General features: G+C 43.1%; 2 protein-coding genes across 2 annotated transcripts in view; both read left to right on the forward strand.

Moving 5' to 3' along the window:
* The window catches only part of CLPX (caseinolytic mitochondrial matrix peptidase chaperone subunit X), a 46,886-nt gene extending 44,066 nt beyond the window's left edge, over window positions 1-2,820 (forward strand). Inside the window, exon 14 of the mRNA XM_055319974.1 lies at window positions 1,073-2,820. Within this exon, the coding sequence (XP_055175949.1) occupies window positions 1,073-1,163 (91 nt within the window). The 3' untranslated portion in view covers window positions 1,164-2,820. The remainder of the gene's footprint in view (window positions 1-1,072) is intronic.
* Window positions 2,821-7,343: 4,523 nt separating this feature from the next.
* On the forward strand, window positions 7,344-19,777 carry PDCD7 (programmed cell death 7). Its single transcript, XM_055320200.1, has 5 exons — window positions 7,344-8,275; window positions 11,180-11,318; window positions 16,337-16,573; window positions 16,850-16,937; window positions 18,628-19,777. Exons 1-5 carry the CDS (start codon window positions 7,400-7,402, stop codon window positions 18,749-18,751), a joined length of 1,464 nt encoding a protein of 487 aa, XP_055176175.1. The 5' UTR covers window positions 7,344-7,399; the 3' UTR covers window positions 18,752-19,777.
* Window positions 19,778-20,031: the final 254 nt, after the last annotated feature.

A 20,031-nucleotide genomic window follows, 5' to 3' on the forward strand; every position in this document is an offset into this window, starting at 1 on the left:
TATGTTTTATGTTTACTTATCTTCTGGGGTAACTTAGGGGTTAGTTGATTGGTTAGTTATTCAGAGACTGGGATGACTTAGGAGGTAGTTGATTGGCTATTCAGAGACATAATCTTTTATTGGTTTATGTATAAAGAAATTGTGGTTTGATCGTAATTTTGGCTCATTTGCGTCAAATCAGATTTGGTCGGAAGCTATTGACTTCTTTACTATAGTTATATGCTAAATGTCAAGCCTTTGAGTTGAAATAATAGATTCATACTTTTTTGGTGGAGAAAATGGATTTTTTTTTTTAAGATTTTATTTATTTGAGGGATCCCTGGGTGGCGCAGCGGTTTGGCGCCTGCCTTTGGCCCAGGGCGCGATCCTGGAGACCCTGGATCAAATCCCACGTCAGGCTCCCGGTGCATGGAGCCTGCTTCTCCCTCTGCCTGTGTCTCTGCCTCTCTCTCTCTCTGTGTGTGCCTATCATAAATAAAAAAAATTTAAAAAAAATTAAAAAAAATTTAAAAAATTAAAAAAAAAAGATTTTATTTATTTGAGAGAGAGAGAGAGAGAGGCAGAGACATAAGCAGACTGGGAAGCAGGCTCCATGCAGGGAGCCTGCTGCAGGGCTCCATCTTAGGACTCTAGGATCACATCCTGAGCCGAAGGCAGACACTCAACCACTGAGCCACCCAGGCATCCTGAGAATTGGATTTTTTAAGACTTTGTAGTTGAAGCCTTGTCAATTTATTTCAGTAATAAATCTCTTAGGGAATATGTTGGGAAAATTACAACTCTTGGTTATGTGGTCTCAGTGTTTCCCATATTTCACCACTAAGCAATTTAGTTTAGATTATTAAATCTATTATTTAGATTATTAAATCTATTATTTAGATTATTAAATCTATTAAATCTATTATTTAGATTATTAAATCTATTATTTAGATTATTAAAAGCGCTCACAATATTTCCTTGTTTGTGTGTTTTTTCTAGCTATGTGGATTAATTTATCATTTTGAGTCTAGAAATCATGTTTACCCTTAATTTTTATTAAAAAACAAAACAAAACAACTGCTGTTTATTATAGGGCTCCAACAAAAGAATCATCTGAAGAAGAGTATGACTCTGGAGTTGAAGAAGAAGGATGGCCTCGCCAAGCAGATGCAGCAAACAGCTAAACTGTCAGAGACTTCTGTCTTGTATATAAAACTTTTCCTTCTTTTGTTTAGGATCATAACTGTCTCTACAGTCTGACATTAAAAGCATTGCATCTATCTTGGATAGCATACATGGTCAGAAGCCTTTAGGATAAAAATCAGATCATGTATATTATGTAACATCACATTGATTTATACAGAGGACGTTACGTGGACTTTAATGATACAGTGTTCAGAGATAAAATGTACATTATTTTGGTTCAGTTTTTTTAAAATATGCTTTAACAAAATACTTAGGAGTTCCTTTAAGCAATGCAGGTGTTGCAATAACTGTGGATTTTACAATAATGTTACTCTACAAATGGGAAAATAAATTCTTTAAAATTAAAAATTGGGGTGCCATTTTTTAGTTTAACCTTTTTCTACCCATATCTGTTACCTGAAAATATTGGAATTTTATTCATCTTAAAAATTGGAACAGGTAGTCTCCAAGTATTTAAAAAATTTCATGGAAAAAGTACCCTGAAGAACCATATTTTGCTGATTTATTTAGCTATGTTCTTAGTCTTATCTGCTAATGCATGATACCAACATCCCAATTGGTACTATAGAAAAGGCCATTCCCTTGCTGACTTGTCTTGATTTATTTTCCATCTTTAATCCATTTCAGTATGATGAATGTGCAGATGGAATTGAAGTCTGACTTCAATCTTCAGGAAAAGACCACCTAATTCTAAAAGTAACATGCAGCATCAATCATAGTAACAGTCATGTGCTAAACTATTCTAATATTATCCACTTAGCTTAAAGTGCTCAGCTAATTCTGTTTTGTTTTGTTTTTTTTTTGGTGCTAGGTATGTGTCTAATTCCCATTGAAGAAAATCTGTGCTTTGCTATCAACAGAAATGAATGTGTTCACACTAAAATATACGTTATTAACTCCATTATATAACAAAACTAAACAGTGGGAGAAATTTGGAGGGGTTTAATAATGAAAGTTATTTCATTTGATTCTATAAATATCAAAATATTTGGGTACCTTTTAAGCTTAATGATGATATAAATTTCCATACTATTCATTCAGTTCAAACTCATTTGAAATTGTTACATTAAAAAAAAGAAATTGTTACATTTAAGTATTTGTTCATTATTTGGTTTATAGACGCTTGAATTTTCCTGTTACCCCCTTTTTCTTAGGAAAATAACTTTAAGCTGTTAGCAAATTCTAAATCCTATTGGTGAAAAATTGGGCTTTCTATGATAAGAGATGTGACATATGTGTTTATGGCTGGGTAGGACCAGAAATGCACTTTTGCAGAGTCTTTAAGCTTGGTTGCTATAAAATGGAACAGAAACAGGTATTCTTCTTAGTCTTTATTAATGGTTAAAGTTATTCTCAGGAAGTCTTTCATATTATAACTGTTCATTATCTTTCTTTTATAGTATCATCATTTCCCTTTTTGTAGAGTGAAAATTGGAGTAGCTACTAAATATATTAAGGTTAATCCTCCAGAAATGGACTGGGAGACATTTTAGTCACAACAACTTACATTTGGTTTTGGAAGTTGTTAACAAAGCATAATTGATGTTTTTAAATCAAACAAACTGAGTATAACTACGATTTGTATCTTGAAACTTATGTTTTGGCATTTGAATAAAACAGAAGTACTAAATGAAAGTCAGTGTGGTAGTATGTCCATATGCAGTACCATTTTTAAAAGGACACATATCACGAGCTGCTTTATTCTAGTGACTGGTTAATCTTTGGCACTTTCATATCCTTCTAATAAATTCTCCTAGTTGTAGATTCCACAAAGTTCTGTTATTAAAGTTTATGTTAAATATTTATTGAAAATTTGCACTTAAATGTCCTGCATGGGCCCCACACTAGGTAAATAAGACCAAGTTTTTCAAGAGGGTTACTAGTCTATGAGGAGAAGCAAACACAAATATCTGTGCATCACAATAATGGACGTGAGATAGGTACCAGATGGGGTGACACAAAAAGTAGGTGGCCCAGATGGATGTGGAAGATCAAGTAGGAATTTGCCAGAAAGAAATAATGAAAATTAAATCAAAATCTTGACAAATATAAACAATAGAATATCTTGTATGCCATGTTAAGTTGTAATTTGATGCAGAAAATAGTAGGGTATTGTTAAAAGGGTATTAATCAGGAGAGTTGTTCATTAGATGTGTATTTTAGATTGTTGGGAAGGGAAGGCTCTGAGGAAAATGGAGGGAAACATGACTAGAGGCCTCATTGTGGACACTCCTCCAGCACTTGCCCCTCTGTCTCTTACCTGGTTGCCTTCCTCCTGTTTTTCAAATCAGTTTTCATCATAAACAAAACTTGGAATTCACATCTACTCGCACACAGTAAACTAAAAAAGTGGGTCGTCCTGTTTCAGGTTCCCGTTCAGAGTTTGATTCTGGGCCAGGTGAGAAGCTATTGGAAAGTTTTGCACAGAGAAATGACATAATCTGACTTAAGTTTTAAAAGACTATTCAGGTTACAGTTTAAGCAAACAGACTACAGAGGAGCAAGGATTGAATCAGATACCCTCAGGCCTTCTTAATTTTTTTGAAAGAAGATAATGGATTGAACTAAAGTGATAGTGAAAGAAGATAATGGATTGAACTAAAGTGATAGTGGAAGAGCAGATGGGTAGGTATTTTTGGATATCTGAAAAAAAAAAAGTATTCCATGTCCTTCAATGGGGAAACTCAGTATTATAAAGATGTCTATTAACTATATTAATTTATGAATTTAATATTGCAATAAAATACCAATAAGTTTCTTTTTTTTTTTTTTTTAACTTAACAAAGATTTATTCATGAGACCTAGGCAGAGGGAGAAGCAGGCTCCCCTGCACGGAGCCTGACTGGGGACTCAATCAAGACCTTGGGATCAGGACCTGAGCTGAAGGCAGACGCTCAACCGCTGAGCCATACCTGGTATTAGCCAGGCACCGCAATACCAAAAAGTTTTCAAATTGAAAGTAGGCATGGACGCCTGGGTGGCTTAGTTGGTTAAGCATCTGCCTTCAGCTCAAGTCATGATCTCAGGTCCTACGATCCATCCTGGCACTTGGGCTCCCTTCTCAGTGGAGAGCCCGCTTCTCCCTCTCCCTTGCCCCCCCCCCACCATGTGCACTCTCTCTCGCTGTCTCAAATCTTTTTTTAAAAAGTGATGCAAGTAAAATATGGAATATTATTTAAAATTTAAGAAATATTACAGGTCCCTTGGGAAGTGGGGTCAGGCATTGATCAGTTCTCATGGTTATATGATGTAGTTTTGGAATGCTGGTAAGTTCCAGACCCACTGGCCAAGAAAGAATTCCTGAAACATTCTGGGTGCAAAAAGATGATTTTATTAAAAGCATGGGGACAGGACCTGTGGGCAGAAAGAGCTGCAGCACTGGGGTTGTGAGGAATGGCAGATTGGGAGAAAGGGAAGTGTCAAAAACTTTGATATGCTAAAGAAGACTCTCTGGATACTGGAGGCCTGGCTATTGTCGAGTTAAGGTGGTTTTTCCCTCTAGCAAAGCATTAACATTAAGACAGCGGGAGTTTCCTGGAGGGATGTTATATTCTGCTTGCCTAAAGTATTTGTCAACGTTATAAGGAAATTTTATTTTATTTACATTCCCTTCTACCTTTGTTTCCCACTTCCTATGGAGGGGAAAGTGATGTTAGGGCTCCAGGACATTGAGTCTATGGGGTTTTGAAAGTTAGGTTATTGAGAAGATGCTTTTTCTTTGTAAATCACTAAGACATTTGTTCACTGAGGGATGCCTCTGTGGCTCGGTGGGTTAAGTGTCTGCCTTCTGCTCAGGTCATGATCCCAAGTTCTGAGATTGAGCCACGCATTGAGCTCCCTGCTCGGTGGGGAGCTTGCTTCTCCCTCTCCTGCCTGCTCCTCCCTCTGCTTGTACTCTGTCAAATAAATAAAACCTAAAAAAAAAAAAAGACATTTTAAACTGATGGAGACTCAAGGCTTGCAGGACTGTGATCTCTCTTAATCCCTTAGTTTTAGGGCAGTCAGGAGTGCCTGAGGAATGTCCCATATCCCACCTGGGAGTGGGGCGGAGGGCAGTTTGTGGGGTGTCAGCTTGTGCTTTGTCCTCAGCTTGCTTTCTGCTGTACTCTGAACCAAGGAGTCATCCATTATTGCTTTGAAAAGTAAAAATCGAGTCATGCGATGCTGCAGCAATTGGACATCCAAAGGGGGGGGGGGATGCGGCGGGAGGAGAACCTCAAACTAAGTTTCACACCTTACACAAAAATTAACTCAAAATGGATCACAGACTTAAATGTTAACCTACAAAATTTTTAGAAAAAGCACAGGAGAAAATTCTTAGGATGTAGAGCTAAGAGTTCTTGATCTGACTCCAAAAGCATGATTCATAAAGGAAACACCAATAAGCTGGGCTTTGTTAAAATTAAGAACTTTGGGGATCCCTGGGTGGCTCAGCGGTTTAGCGCCTGCCTTTGGCCAGGGGCATGATCCTGGGGTCAGAATCCCAAAATGCTATGTACTGTAAGATTGCATTTATATAACATTCTTGAAAGGACTAAGTTATATAGAGGAGAACAGGTTAGCTGTTGCCAGAGCTTAAGGAAAGGAAGTGGGTGTGGCTATAAAGTAACCTGGAAGCAATGAAATGGAAACATCCTGTATCTTGACTATATTAATGTCAATGTCTGGATTGTAATATTGTACTACACTTTTGCAAGCTGTTTCCACTGGGAGAAACTGGATGAAGAGTACACAGAATCTCCCTGTATTATTATTTATTAATATATATATTTTAATAGATTTTTAAAAATATTTTATTTCTTTATTCATGAGAGACACAGAGAGAGAGAGGCAGAGGGAGAAGCAGGCTCCATGCAGGGAGCCCAATGCGGGACTCGATCCTGGGACCCCAGGATTACACCCTGGGCCAAAGGCAGGCGCTAAACCGCTGAGCCACCCAGGGATCCCCAGGTTTTATTTATTTTTTTCTTTCTTTATTCATGAGAGACAGAGGCAGAGGGAGAAGCAGGCTCCATGCAGGGAGCCCGACGTGGGACTCGATCCCAGGACTCCAGGATCGCAACCAGAGCCACCCAGGCGTCCCTATTTCTTACAACTGCACAGGAATCTACAATTATCTCAAAATAGTTCAATTTTAAATATCTAATCATGTGGCATGGCCTCTCCTTTCCCTCCAGCTTAAAACCCTCCGTGGTTTCCCATTGTTTTTAAGATACGAGCTCCTGGAATGCTAGGAGATACTCTCTCAGTCTCCCTCCAGGCTTTCTGTGCTCCGTCTGACCTGTAGAAAAAAAGGCAAAATGAAACGTAATCAAATTAAATTTCCTTACACCTTGCAGCTCAGTGACAAATACTTCAGACAGCCAGCAGAGTCGGGCATTCCTCCAGGAACTCCAATTGTCTTAAAGTCAACGCTTTGCTAGAGGCAAAAATGCAACCTTAGCTTGACCATAGCCAGACCTTCAGGATCATGGAAGTCTTCTTTCACATAGGAAAATCCTTTTGGAAATTTCCTTTGTTTTACCCCCACCGTGACATAGAAGTATATAACCAATTCCAGTGCAGCTCTTTCTGCCCATAGGTCCTGTCCCCAGGCTTCAATGAATCCACCTTTTATGCGCTGAAAACGTCTCGAGGATTCTTTCTTGGCTGTTAGCGGCGGGACCCCAACGTCCCATCACCTCCGCACTGGTAATCTTTCAGTTCCCGGACTAGACCTACTATCAAAGAGTTTTTGCAAATGCTGTTCCCATCCGAACTGTGCTCCGCTCGCTTCTAGTTAACTCCCCACTTACCCTTCAGGCCTCGGAAGGCTTCAATCCTTGGGACAGCCTCCCCTAACTTCTTTGACTACGTCAAAATCTCCCATACGCTCCTCTTGCCCAGGGTTTTCCTCTTTGGTAGTACTTCCATTCGCCGCGGCACCTCGCCATTTGTTCGCTCGATTACGTGATTGATGTGTTTTCTTTCCCAGACACGTAGTTTCACCAGGGAGACCCTATCTGTTCCTTACAACGTTCGCAAAGCAGCTGGCGCCGCAGCCAGGACGCTCAGGAAGAGGAGGGCTTGGAACTGGAACCGAACCAACGCCCACGAAGGCGCCGGGCGCGCCTTGGCGTCGCGCGAGTACTACGTCACTTCCGCCCCGGAAGACCCTCTTTCTAGGGGAACCGCTCCAATTCCTGTCACTTCTCAGACTCCCTCCGTCGCGGATATGGCTCTGCCGCCCTTCTTCGCCCCGGGCCGCCCAGGCCCGCCGCCTCCGCAGCCGCCGCCTCCCGCTCCCTTCGGCTGCCCGCCACCGCCGCTGCCCTCCCCGGCTTTCCCGCCGCCTCTTCCCCAGCGGCCCGGCCCCTTTCCGGGGGCCTCCGCCCCCTTCCTCCAGCCCCCGCTGGCTCTGCAGCCCCGGGGCCCCGGGGAAGCCTCTCGCGGCGGCGGCGGCGGCAGCGGCGGCGGCGTCTTCTACCCGGTGCCGCCGCCGCCGCTGCCGCCGCCGCCGCCCCAGTGCCGGCCCTTCCCGGGGACCGACGCTGGCGAGCGGCCGCGGCCGCCGCCGCCAGGCCCGGGGCCGCCCTGGAGCCCGCACTGGCCTGAGGCGCCGCCGCCGTCTGACGTGCTCGGGGACGCGGCCTTGCAGCGCCTGCGCGACCGGCAGTGGCTAGAGGCGGTGTTCGGGACCCCGCGGCGGGCGGGCTGCCCGGTGCCTCCGCGCGCGCCCGCCGGGCCCAGCCTGGGCGAGGTGCGCGCGCGGCTGCGCGGGGCTCTGTGCCTGGTGCGGCGGCTGCGCGACCTGGGCCAGGCTCTGCGCGAGGCCGAGGCGGATGGCGCGGCCTGGGTACTGCTGCACGCCCAGGCCGCGCCGCTGCGCGCCGAACTGGCCGAGAGACTCCAGCTGCTGACCCAGGCCGCCTATGTGGGCGAGGCGCGGCGGAGGCTGGAGAGGGTCCGGCGCCGCCGGCTGCGGCTTCGCGAGAGGGCCCGGGAACGCGATGCCGAGCGGGAGGCCGAGGCCGCGCGAGCCGCGGAGCGCGAGCAGGAGATTGACCTCTGGAGGGTCAAGTGCGTGCAGGAGGTGGAGGAGAAGAAGCGGGTAAGAGCAGCAGATGCGCAGATGCGCAGGGGCCAGGGGTAGTGAGGTTTTGCGCTGTCGTTTCCCAGGGTTAAGCCTCTTTTTCCTCGTCCGTAAAATAAAAAGTCTTTCCTATCTCATATCTCCATATTGATTGCGTGTTAATGATACAAATAGTGCAAAACACAAATGCTCTTAAGTGCACCGCGAGTCTTGTAAACACAAGATACAGGATTACACGGTGGCGTTGCAGAATGACAGACGTCCTGTCTCCTGCTGCAGCGTCCTGTCCGCTTACTAACATTTAAGGCAAACAAGAATCTGGGTCCTTGTTTCTTCTGTTGGCCTGGCAGATTTGATTTTATTTTAATTTAATTTAATTTATTTATTTATTTAAAAAGATTTATTCATTCATTTGTTCATTCATTCATTCATGAGAGAGGCAGAGACACAGGCAGAGGGAGAAGCAGGCTCCATGCAGGGAGCCTGACGGCGGACTTGATCCTGGGTCTCCAGGATCAGGCCCTGGGCTGAAGGCAGCGCTAAACCTCGGCGGATTTTAACACAAAGTATAGAGCACTTAGTGCCTTGTGCTAGTTGGTTTATGAGGGCCTTAGTGAGGAGTTCCCCAGGATTCCTTTGTTGAGGAATTTTACTCATTTTTTTAATTGTTACTACTTAAAGAAAAATGTATTTATTCGACAGAGAGAAAGCACAAGTAGGCAGAGTGGCAGGCTGAGGTAGAGAGAGAAGCAGGCTCTCTGCTGAGCAGAAAGCGGGTGGGAGGCTCCATCCCTGTCCCTGGAATCATGACCTGAGGTGAAGGTCATGATTATGGTGAACCATAACCAACTGAGCCACCCAGAAGCCCATTTGGAAATTTTAAACCACAGATCCCCAGGTTAACAGTGGTGTTTGGGGGGCACTTGCTGCATATTAGGTGCTGTGCTCAAGACCTTGCATATACCAGATCTTTAATCCTTGTAACAACCCTAAACCGTAGTCTCACCACTTTACAGATTAGGAAATTGAGGCACAGAGAAGCTAAGTTACTACAATCACACAAGTGATTTGTAGTAGTTTTACTCCTGATTTGAGCCCATGTTGGCTGATTCCGAAGCCTGTTGATCTTAACCTCTTAAGTAGGGGCCAGGGTGAAAATGGAAATTGGTCAGGCAGTTGTTTAAGGCATTCTCATTACTCCTGAGGGCCTCTGGGTTCCCCCCCCCTTCACAACCAGCTTGTGTTTCCTCCCTCCTCTTCCTCCTTGTGTCTGTTATTGCCCTAGAATCTTTTTTTATTTTATTATTTTATTCATGAGAGAGGCAGAGACACAGGCAGATGGAGAAGCAGGCTCCATGCAGGGAGCCCAATGTGGGACTCAATCCTAGGATTCCGGATCACACCCTAAGGCAAAGGCAGATGCCCAACCGCTGAGCCACCCAGGCCATCCCCCTAGAATCTTAAAAGAAAAAAAAAAAAAAAGTATTTATTTTTGTGGGAAAGAGAGAGCACAAGCCCAAACAAGGGGAAGGGCAGAGGGAGAGAATCTCAAGCAGGCTCCATCCCCAGCATGGTGCCACACGTGGGGCTTGATCTCACAACATTGAGATCATGACCAGAGCAGAAACCAACAGTCAGTCACTTAACTGACTGAGCCACCCAGGTGCCCCAGCCCTAGAAGGTGATATAATTCCTGTCCCCATTTGAAATGTGATGGCAAGGAATATCGTGCTTTAAAGGAGAATAGTTGGAGGCAACACCATGATCTAAGGGAGTTTGCATCAGTTCATTTAATAAGGACCCATTATTTGCCAGACCTAATGCTGGTGATAGGGATGAATAGGATATAATGGTTTCCTTGAGGGGCTTAGAGCCTCATGGGGACCATGTCTATACAGCATGGTTATGTGTTAGAGTTTCAAGTGCTGTAGGAACCCAGAGGAGGAATATCCAGTCCATTGCGGGTTGGTGTAAGGGAAGGCTTTGTGGATGATATAATGACATCTGAACTGTCTTGAAGGAAATGTCAAAACCAAGTGAAAGCGACAGGTGTAGTTCTGGGCAGAAGAGGGAAGGAGTATGGTGTGGTCTTAATGGTGGGATTATAGGCACTTATTGGATAGATGGAAAGAGAGCTTTAGGTAAAAGGATCTTCCTTACCACCCACAGTAAGGGGATTGGAGACCAGATCCTGTGAGTGGTGGTTTAAGGAACCAGAGTCATTTTGTCTACATGTGAACCGACTTAAGAGAACGTTCAGGATAGGATCTTAGTGTTTGAAAGGCTGTCATGGCAAAAGATCTAGGCACCTAACAACACTGGAGTCCGAGCTATGTGTGTTGTTGTCACTGACAAATTTTGTAGAGTTCTGGGCCCTTCCAACCCCATTTCTTGTATTCTCTCCTCGTCTCAATCTTTGGGTCTAGGAGTCTACATTTTTAATAAGAGAGCCCCAACTTAAAGTTAGATGCAGATGTTCATTGGACTATGCTTGAAGAAACTCCAAGGAAGAAACAAAGATCAGCATCCATGTGGAAACTTCAGAGAAGATACTCCCTGGCTGGACCAGTGTGGAAGAGGAGTTGTGTACAGCCCAGGAACTTGGAATGGAGATCCAGTAGAAACTCAACCCCAGGACAGTCTGATCTTCTGAAATCTCACTGCTGGGCAGCTGTTCTCTGCTTTAAGACTGTTCCTAGGGCAGCCTCGGTGGCTCAGCAGTTTAGCGCTGCCTTCAGCCCAGGACATGATCCTAGAGACCCGGGATAGAGTCCCACGTCAGGCTCCCTGCATGGAGCCTGCTTCTTCCTCTGCGTCTCTGCGTCTCTCTCTCTCTCTCATGAATAAATAAATAAATAAAATCTTAAAAAAAAAAAAGTGTTCCTAATACTAGGTCTGTCTCATGGACTCGGTCTTTTCCAGGAACAGGAACTGAAAGCTGCAGCTGATGGTGTCTTATCTGAAGTGAGGAAAAAGCAAGCAGATACCAAAAGAATGGTGGACATTCTTCGGGCCTTGGAGAAATTGAGGAAACTCAGGAAAGAGGCAGCAGCAAGGAAAGGTAACCATGGCTTTGCATTTCTACTTGTACTTATTCCTCTATTGCCTCTTCCTTCCCTTGCTTTACCCTAGTGTCCACCCTCCCTCAAAAAAAAAAAGTTTGATTATATTTAATTTTCACCCAGTAGAATAACAGCTTGTCAGCCCCACCTCAGAACTTTTGAAGCAGAAGCCTGACTTTGTTTACTCCTTTTTGACAAGGTTGAAAAGAGAGGCAGGTGTGGGAACCCACTGTACTGCCTTTCCCTTGACTCATCATTCCCACAGCAAGTGTTCTGGCCACGCTTTTGTGAGTGAGGTTGGCGTGGCTCATCACTTTTGCCCATGTACAAAGGCAAAAGCTATCCTTTCTTTACTAGGTGCTTCAGAAGATGTTGAAAACTTGGCATGCCCTTCGGATATGTTTCAAACCTGAAACATTGATATTTAAAAAGGTGTGTGGTTGGACAGGGCAGGGAGTGCCTTGCAAACTGCATGGGTGTCCACTTCTGTACTTTGGGATCAGAAAACCTGAGTCCTCTCCTCTTGCCTCTAGGGGGAGCACTAGTTTTGGAGAAGCTCCCTAGTTGTGCTTTCAACATTTGCCTGTCTTGATCTTTGCTCTTGCGAGTCTTCTTGTGTGGAGGGCCCTCAGTTCCATCTTTTCCGTTTTAAGCTCTCACTATCCTTTAAAACTAAATACAGATGCAACATCCTCCATCCTTCCCTGATCTGGATTGAGGTGACCTCCTTCTTACTTGCACCAGTTTGGACTACAAGCTGCCTTATTTAATAGACTATAAGTCATTGATACCAACCAGGGATATTTGAGACTACACAAATTAGCAAGTACTGTGATAGCAAATGACTTCCCCTGTGTGGTTTAAAATATAAATGAAACCTGTGAATCAGACCCTTAATAAAGTTCCATTGGGATATGACCATTGTGTATTCAACCCAGCTCACTCACTAGCTAAGTGATTAGCTTCTGCATGCCAGGCTTCAGAATAGCTAGTTCAAATTGAGGCCTCAGAAGAATATGACCCCATAGTGCATTTATGAGTCAAAGGGGAGTTTGCATCTACTATGTCTACCCTTATCTCTTCCTTGGGGAATGAAAACCTGAGGGCTGTTATTTAATATTCTTCTACTCCATGTCCTCTGTAAGGAGAATATTCAGTAAACTTTTGCCAAGTGAATTTCGTAGCATAATTTCTCACTATTTGTCTTCTTTATTTTGGTCCAAAAGAAGGAAATTTTGGAGGAATTGTGATCTATAAAAATAAGCAGCCTCTTTGGAGTTAATGGACTTGAATATAAAATGACTTGGTAACTAGCAGCTAGTTGCATCATATACTTAAAACTTTTCTCTCAAGGTGTGTACACCTTCAGCTAAGGGCTGAGAGAATGAGGCCAGATATGTAAGCAGGGCCACATTGCAGTGCCTTAGGGGCCAGACTAGACTTCTTACCTATACTTAAAACTGTGCGGAACCATTGAAAGATTTTAAGCAAAAAGTGAAATGGCAGCAATAATCAGTGCTGGTCCAGGAGAGAAAGGAGGGAGCTCTAGGAGGGAGGGAGAAAAGAAGAGACACTGAGAAGGCTATTCAGTAGTCTGGGCATGGATAATATAGGAGTGTGAACTAAGGGTCAGATGGTGACTTGGAGAAAAGTAAATGAACTTAAGAAATACAAATAAAGGAGAGGGGGAATGTGTAAGTAAATAACTTGGGGAACAGACTTGGGGTTGACGAGTTCAGTTTGGGTTGTGTTGAGTTTGAGGTGCCTGTGGTACCTCCTGGATAAGAGGTCATTGGCATGTAGCCACAAATAGACATGACTTTAAGGAGGTTGTATAGTGCGAGTTGAAGGCCAAAATGACAAAATCCTAGGGAATGTCAAAATCCAGATGCAAAAAGGGGCGGCCACAAGAGAGGTAAGAGAGATAGAAGGAGAAAGTAGGTCCCCTACCTCCTTCTGGAAAGTCCCAAATGCTCAGAGAGATTGTGTAATCTTGCTTGGGGAGGTTACCTAAATGCCTCTTTGCCTTAGTTTCCTCATCTGTAAGACTATGGGTATTTTATTTAGGTGTTATTAGGAATAATGATAGTACCTAAAAATTGAGAAATATCTGTGGGAATTAGTACCCAATAGATCATCAGTGAGCTATGCTAGGTGCAATTCACAGCAGAATGGTATGAGTAGAAGCCAGACTAGACTACAATAAAGAGGGAATAGGAGATAAGAAAACCAAACAGTGAGTTCAATTTATGAGAAGTTTGCCTGTGAAGAAAGGAGAGAACTGATCAGTATCTGGCAATGCGGAAGGACAAAGTAGTAATCTTAAGGTCATGGGAAAAATTTAAACATATTTCATTGCCAAGCAAAGGAATGAGTATAGGGAGAGTATCATAGAGAAGCAGGAAGGATAGTTGATGGCTCAAGGTCCTGCAGGAGGTAGAGAGACTGATTGTAGGTGGAGGGATTAACTTAAGTGTAGAAGGATCCATCTTCCACTGGAATGAAAATGAAGGAGACAAGGATGGGTAGCAGATGAGCAAAATCAGGGGTTTGAAAGTTAAGAGATTTCCTGGCTACTAGCCTGTTTTCTCTGAGATGGGTTAGATTGTTTGCTCAGAGCCAGTAGAGAAGGAAGGCTTTAGGACAGCAGTAAAGGCTTGAAATAACTGCTGTGAAGAATGAGTATGAGCCAACTAGAGATCTGTGGGAGTATGGTTGTAGGGAGAGGTGCTCTGGGCTCAGCTGATGTAGTTCTATACTGACACTACATCACATAATCAAATGATTTCTTCCAGGAGTGCTCTGCAACTGGCAGATGAGTGCAGAACACAGGGCTGTTAGGGTTTTTTGCTTTATGAGTGACCCCAAGTTTTGGTGAGGATGAGTAAAAGAGGGGATAGATTGGAAACATTCAGTTGTAGGTTCTGGTGAAGCCAGCCATTTCTAGGGAAGAGATAAGTGCACTGGGAGACTAGAAAGTCCTAGTCAGAGAAGAGAATTGTGCTTAAGACTTTAGAGGTACCGGGGTTTTTCTTATCATGCCCAGGTACAAAGACTGGACAGGGGGCAGCCCCCGTGGCGCAGCGGTTTGGCGCCGCCTGCAGTCCAGGGCATGATCCTGGAGACCCGGGATCGAGTCCCATGTTGGGCTCCCTGCATGGAGCCTGCTTCTCCCTCTGCCTGTGTGTCTGCCTCTCTCTCTCTCTCTCTCTCTCTCTCTCTCTGTCGCTCATGAATAAATAGATGGAATCTTAAAAAAAAAAAAAAAGACTGGACAGAGCTTAAAGGTGGCTGGCTGAAGGGAAAAGGAGAAGGCATTAGTTATGTAGGAGTTGCAGGAACTGGAGGAGTGAATGGTAGAGGTGGAGGGAACCAAACCATGTAACAGTATGTGGGCTCAAGAGAAAGACTGGATGAGGATTGCTGTTCCCGAGGGAATGTGTCATGGTGATCAGAAGTGATAGATGAAAGTTTGAGGGAGGTATGGATTCATGGTACAGGTCCAGCAGCCTGAGATAGGCTACCATTCCTCATCGGGTCTGTGGGCACTTTGGAGCTGATGGAGTGTTTGTGTTTCACCATACTGGTAGATTTAGTACTCTGGCTCTTTACAGAAGTTGGCCAATTCCTGGTTTAGGTAAAGAAATGAAGCAATCATGGAATTGTTACAAAACAATGTAGTGACAGCTTGAGCTCAGTGCTTAAGAATTTTGTGGTTTTTTTGGAAAATAGCTGGCAACTTAGTAGAAGAGGGATTTGAATCATAGGGTTTCCATAGTTGGGAATGAGTGATTGTAAACCTGTTCAAGCAAAGCAGTCATGAGAAAATGACCTAGAGAAATGTTAGCTTTGGAGGTGAGGATAAGAAAGTCGGTTCCACAACCACTTAGTGGCAATGGTTGAAGGAGAAAAGAATCAAACCTCCAAAGGCCTTGATCAGCTCTTTTAGGAAGCAGTTTACTATCACATTTAGTTAATCCTGGAAGCGCCCCTAAACATTTCTTCTCTTGAGAATTTATCTTACAGAAGTAATCTATAGAAGGAAAAAAGTAACATGCCTAAGAGTAACATTTCACTCGTGCACAAAAATAGAACACCTAAATAAAATACCCATAGTCAACTATGATGCCATCATCACTAACAAAATTAGTAATAATTCTTTGATATCACCTACTAACTAGTCTGTAATCAAATTTTCCCATTTGTGGAACTAGTTATGTTGCCTATCCTATTAGCTGGCTAACCATCCCAGGCTTCCCAGGATGCTGGGTTTTCAATGGTAAAACTGAGCAAACTGAAATACTTGGTCACCTTATACCAAGCAGCAGACTGTGAGGGCAGTGTGATTAGTTATGTATATTTCTTCTTCATTATCCAAGTGTGTTTTCCCAGAACTTCAGATTCCATCAGTAGGAGAATTGTTTATTAGTTGGTTCTGAGAGCCTGTGCTGTGGGGATATCACAGTGAAGAAATATAGATAATTCCTCTCTTTAGTGAGCTTACAGCCCAACCAAAGCCATTAGAAATAAAATTAAGTGGTATGATCGAGAGAGAGAGAGAGAGAGAGAGAGAGAGAGAGAGAGAGAGAGAGGAGGGAAGTTAGGGTGGGGTCAGATTAATTGGAGACTCAAGATCAAATTGAGCCTTGAGGGCAGCCCCGGTGGCACAGCGGTTTGGCGCCGCCTGCAGCCTGGGGTGTGATCTTGGAGACCTGGGATTGAGTCCCACATCAGGCTCCCTGCATGGAGCCTGCTTCTCCCTCTCCCTCTGCCTGTGTCTCTGCCTCTCTCTCTCTCTCTGTCTATGAATAAATAAATAAAATCTTTAAAAAAAAAAAACTGAGCCTTGATGATTGGTTAGAATGTACAAATTCGAAGCAAATTTATAATGAAGTAGTACTTTGAATCTGCTCATTAGAACACAGATTTTGAGATAAAAAGTTGCATCTAAAATGCCTTTGGAAAAATAAAATAAAATAAAATAAAATAATAAATATGCCTTTGGATCTCTGCCTAGGCGTCTGTCCTCCAGCTTCAGCAGATGAGACTTTTGAACATCATCTTCAGCGACTAAGGAAACTCATTAAAAAACGCTCTGAATTATATGAAGCTGAAGAGAGAGCCCTCAGAGTTATGTTGGAAGGAGAACAAGAGGAAGAGAGGAAAAGAGAATTAGAAAAGAAACAGAGGAAAGAAAAAGAGAAAATTTTACTTCAGAAGCGTGAAATTGAGTCCAAGTTATTTGGGGATCCAGGTAAGTTCCTCTGTAAACCAGAGGAGAAAAGGAAACTACTCGATTGGCAGCTCTTTTTCCTCATGGATGGTCTCAACCTAAACTAAGAGGTGGTAGGCAGCAAATGGCACTTTCAAGACTTGAAATTCTAAACTGTATACTGGAAATCACGGGTAAAGAGGAAATATTTGATCACATTGTTATACTGTCATAGTCAGAGGCTCAGTCAGCTTGCATTGAGAAATATACTCTAGATATGAAGCATGATGATGTGGTAACATGCCTTTTCTTTTTCAGATGAGTTCCCACTCGCTCACCTCTTGCAACCCTTCCGACAGTATTACCTCCAAGCTGAGCACTCCCTGCCAGCACTCATCCAAATAAGGTCAGAGTGGGAATCTCTGTGTCATCTTCCCCTTAGGTAGCAGGAAGCATTCGAGGTGCTTGTGTTGTTGAGGTCTATTGCTTTATCTTTTTTTTTTAAATTTCTTATGAGTTTATTTAAAGTTTCTAAGTTCTCAGGATGCCACACATACCTTTAGCCCTCAGTCCTTGAGAAATAGATGTCTCTGTTTTAACAGGTGAAGAAACTGAAACTCAGGTTGTGATTTGCCCAACAAGTATTGTCTCATGATATAGCTGTTGTGTTGGCTTAAAGCACTGACTTCCTTTTCCTAATTGTCTTCTGCTGCTAAATAAACCAAAGGCAGGAAACCCTTCCTGCCACTTGCCTGTGGAGACTGTTTAAGTCCCATACCAGCTTGTCAGTTCTCACAGGTGAAAGCCAGGAGAGCTAGGAACGAGGAGTCTCATCTCAGTATGCAGTTACTAATGAGCTGGGTCAAGTTTTCAGCTCTCTGGGTCTCACTTTCCTCACCTATAAAATGCAAATGGTGGACTATAATGTGGCCTTTAAACTTCAGCAGTAGGGCTCTTCCCAAAGGCAGTCTTCTGAGAAATCCATTTGTGAAAATAGTTTGAATGAATGGGTTCCGTGAGCAGTTCAAATCTCTTATTAACTGGAAGCACTTTGTTGTTTTCTAGATTGCCCAGAACATTTGCTTGAGGCCTAGGGGTCTTTAAAGCTTAATTTGAAAATCACTGACCTAAGTGATCTCTCAGGTTCCTTCCAAAACTGTAAGGATGCTTGTAGTATACCAAGTTTGTGTTCTGGGAAAAGTATATTTCTGGCTAATATGCAAGTTTTAGCTTTTAAATATAAGTACAGTCGATTCTCATTATTCGTGATAACTATGTTCTATAAAGCTGCAGGTACTGAATTAGAGAATATTGGACTGCTAGCCCTCAAGGAAATACAGGGTTGGGTTCCTGTGAGCCTGGGCCCATACCATTTTCATTAACCGATCAATACATAACATTGTTTTATGTGGATTTCTTTTTAAAAACATCTTATTTAATATATATTGATTCATTAACATTGAACTCCTAGCGAACAGCATTGTAATGCCTGCATCAACATAGCTTCTCTCACATACATGTATTCTCTGTAAGGCATACTCCAGCCTTCTCATGCTAGCCAGCACTACAACAGTATACCTGGGGGCCATTTAAATATAAAAGCACAAATATGTGAAAAACGTGGCACTAAATAGACTGCAGAAAGGACACTTGTTTATAGTATGAGGCTGAAGACAAGAAGACAGTGTCATCTTATTCAGTTAACCTCAGTTGGGAATGTACCTGTCAGGGACTCAGACTTTTCACCGCCCTGTGCGTGTCGGCAAGTGACATGAAAGTGCCACAAGTACTGATTGTGGGGGTCACAAATGAATTTTTGTGAATAGGCAAATTTGCAAATATGGAACCTGCAAATAATGAGGATCAACTGTATATTCATTATTTGGTTTTCCATAAGAGTTCTTTACAGTTTTTGTCCTTTATATGTACATTTAAGAACTATGGTCTTTTGCATACTGCTTAGAAGTCAAGTTCTTTAGTGTACTAGTACATACAGTCTTTTAAAAGCTAAGTCCTGAAATAGAATATTTAGTTGCTGAACATCTTGCTTGGAATAGAACAGAAATAAACAGTTGTTCTACATTGTTCTTATTAAGGCATGATTGGGATCAGTACCTGGTGCCATCTGACCATCCTAAAGGCAACTCCGTTCCCCAAGGATGGGTCCTTCCCCCGCTCCCCAGCAACGACATCTGGGCAACGGCCATTAAGCTGCATTAGTAAAGATGCTCCAGGAGTGTGGTCCGGCCAAGCCTCTTTCCAGCTCTAAATACTAGTGATGCCACCATCTTCTTGTGCTGTAGACTGAACCACAACCTCTAAACTCCATGTGGCATTGCCCTACCCAGAAGTTACGTTTTCCTTGCATGGTCTGTCCTGGCCAGAGGTGCCTCTTGAATCAGGAGATTAATATGGTTCTTCAGGAAAGGACCTAGGTGAACTGGGGTTATTACCACAGGCAGTGGCCGTGGTTCACCAAATTTGCCTCTGTTTTGAAGAGGCTTGGAGCAAAGTGACTTGTTAATTTACTCTTAACTGCCTTGGTGGTGATGGGTAAGTACACTCCATACACTCAACACAAGTATGCACTGGGTAGACTTAGCAGCCCTTCCCCCAGTACTGAGTGTGAAGGCAGGCTTGATGCAAAACGTCCATACCCTTACTACCTAGAGAACCCTCTGACTTCTAGGAGGAAAGGTCAGAGATGCCTTATCTTTGGTTTTGTGAATCCCACTTTTGGTGCCGCTTAAAAAGCTGCAGGCTGAGCTGCCAGAAAAGCTCATGGCCTATCTGGTAGTCCTGCGGTTAACTTGAGAAAGCTGTACCCATATTGGATCGTGTTTTAATGGATAACGACTATATCTTCCCATGTTAGAAGGATCATAACAAAAACACCTGTTTTTTACGTTCCTAGAGGCCCAGTTGTTCAGAATCCCCAATGATAGAAATCTGTTTCCCTATGGGAGTGGGACCTTAACCTCACTCAGTCACATTGGTAGGTGCCGGGATAGCTGTGGAATTTTCTTAGGAACTTAAGCTCCCCAAAACACCATGTAGTTAAAACTGGGAGGAAAGCAGATAAAAATGAAATTGAATTTATTTTTTTATATTAATAAATGCTGTTGTGCCTGGAAATGATTGATCATATAACATGTCAGGAGTTTGTTTTGTTTTGTTTTGCTTTTTGTCACCTATTGTATTATTTATATTTCCAAAAAGCTAAATAAATATCATTTTTATTTTTTAGCTTGAGCCTTTGCCCCCAAATTTGTTGCTTACCAAATCACTACACACACTTTCACATTGATGAAACACATTTTCACTTCAAAAATACAAATTTGTCAAATTGACATTTGCTGTATAGGGAGGTGAGTGAACCTCAAGCACCACACTCTTCTGGAATCCAACTCTAGATAAGCAGGGAAGGACACCAGCTTTGGGGATGATTCATGTGGCAGGAAGCTCTGGGCAGCAAGATGCTAACACCTTTGTTCTTTTTC

Source organism: Nyctereutes procyonoides, unplaced genomic scaffold (genome assembly GCF_905146905.1).
Source record: "Nyctereutes procyonoides isolate TBG_1078 unplaced genomic scaffold, NYPRO_anot_genome, whole genome shotgun sequence".
Taxonomy (NCBI): domain Eukaryota; kingdom Metazoa; phylum Chordata; class Mammalia; order Carnivora; family Canidae; genus Nyctereutes; species Nyctereutes procyonoides.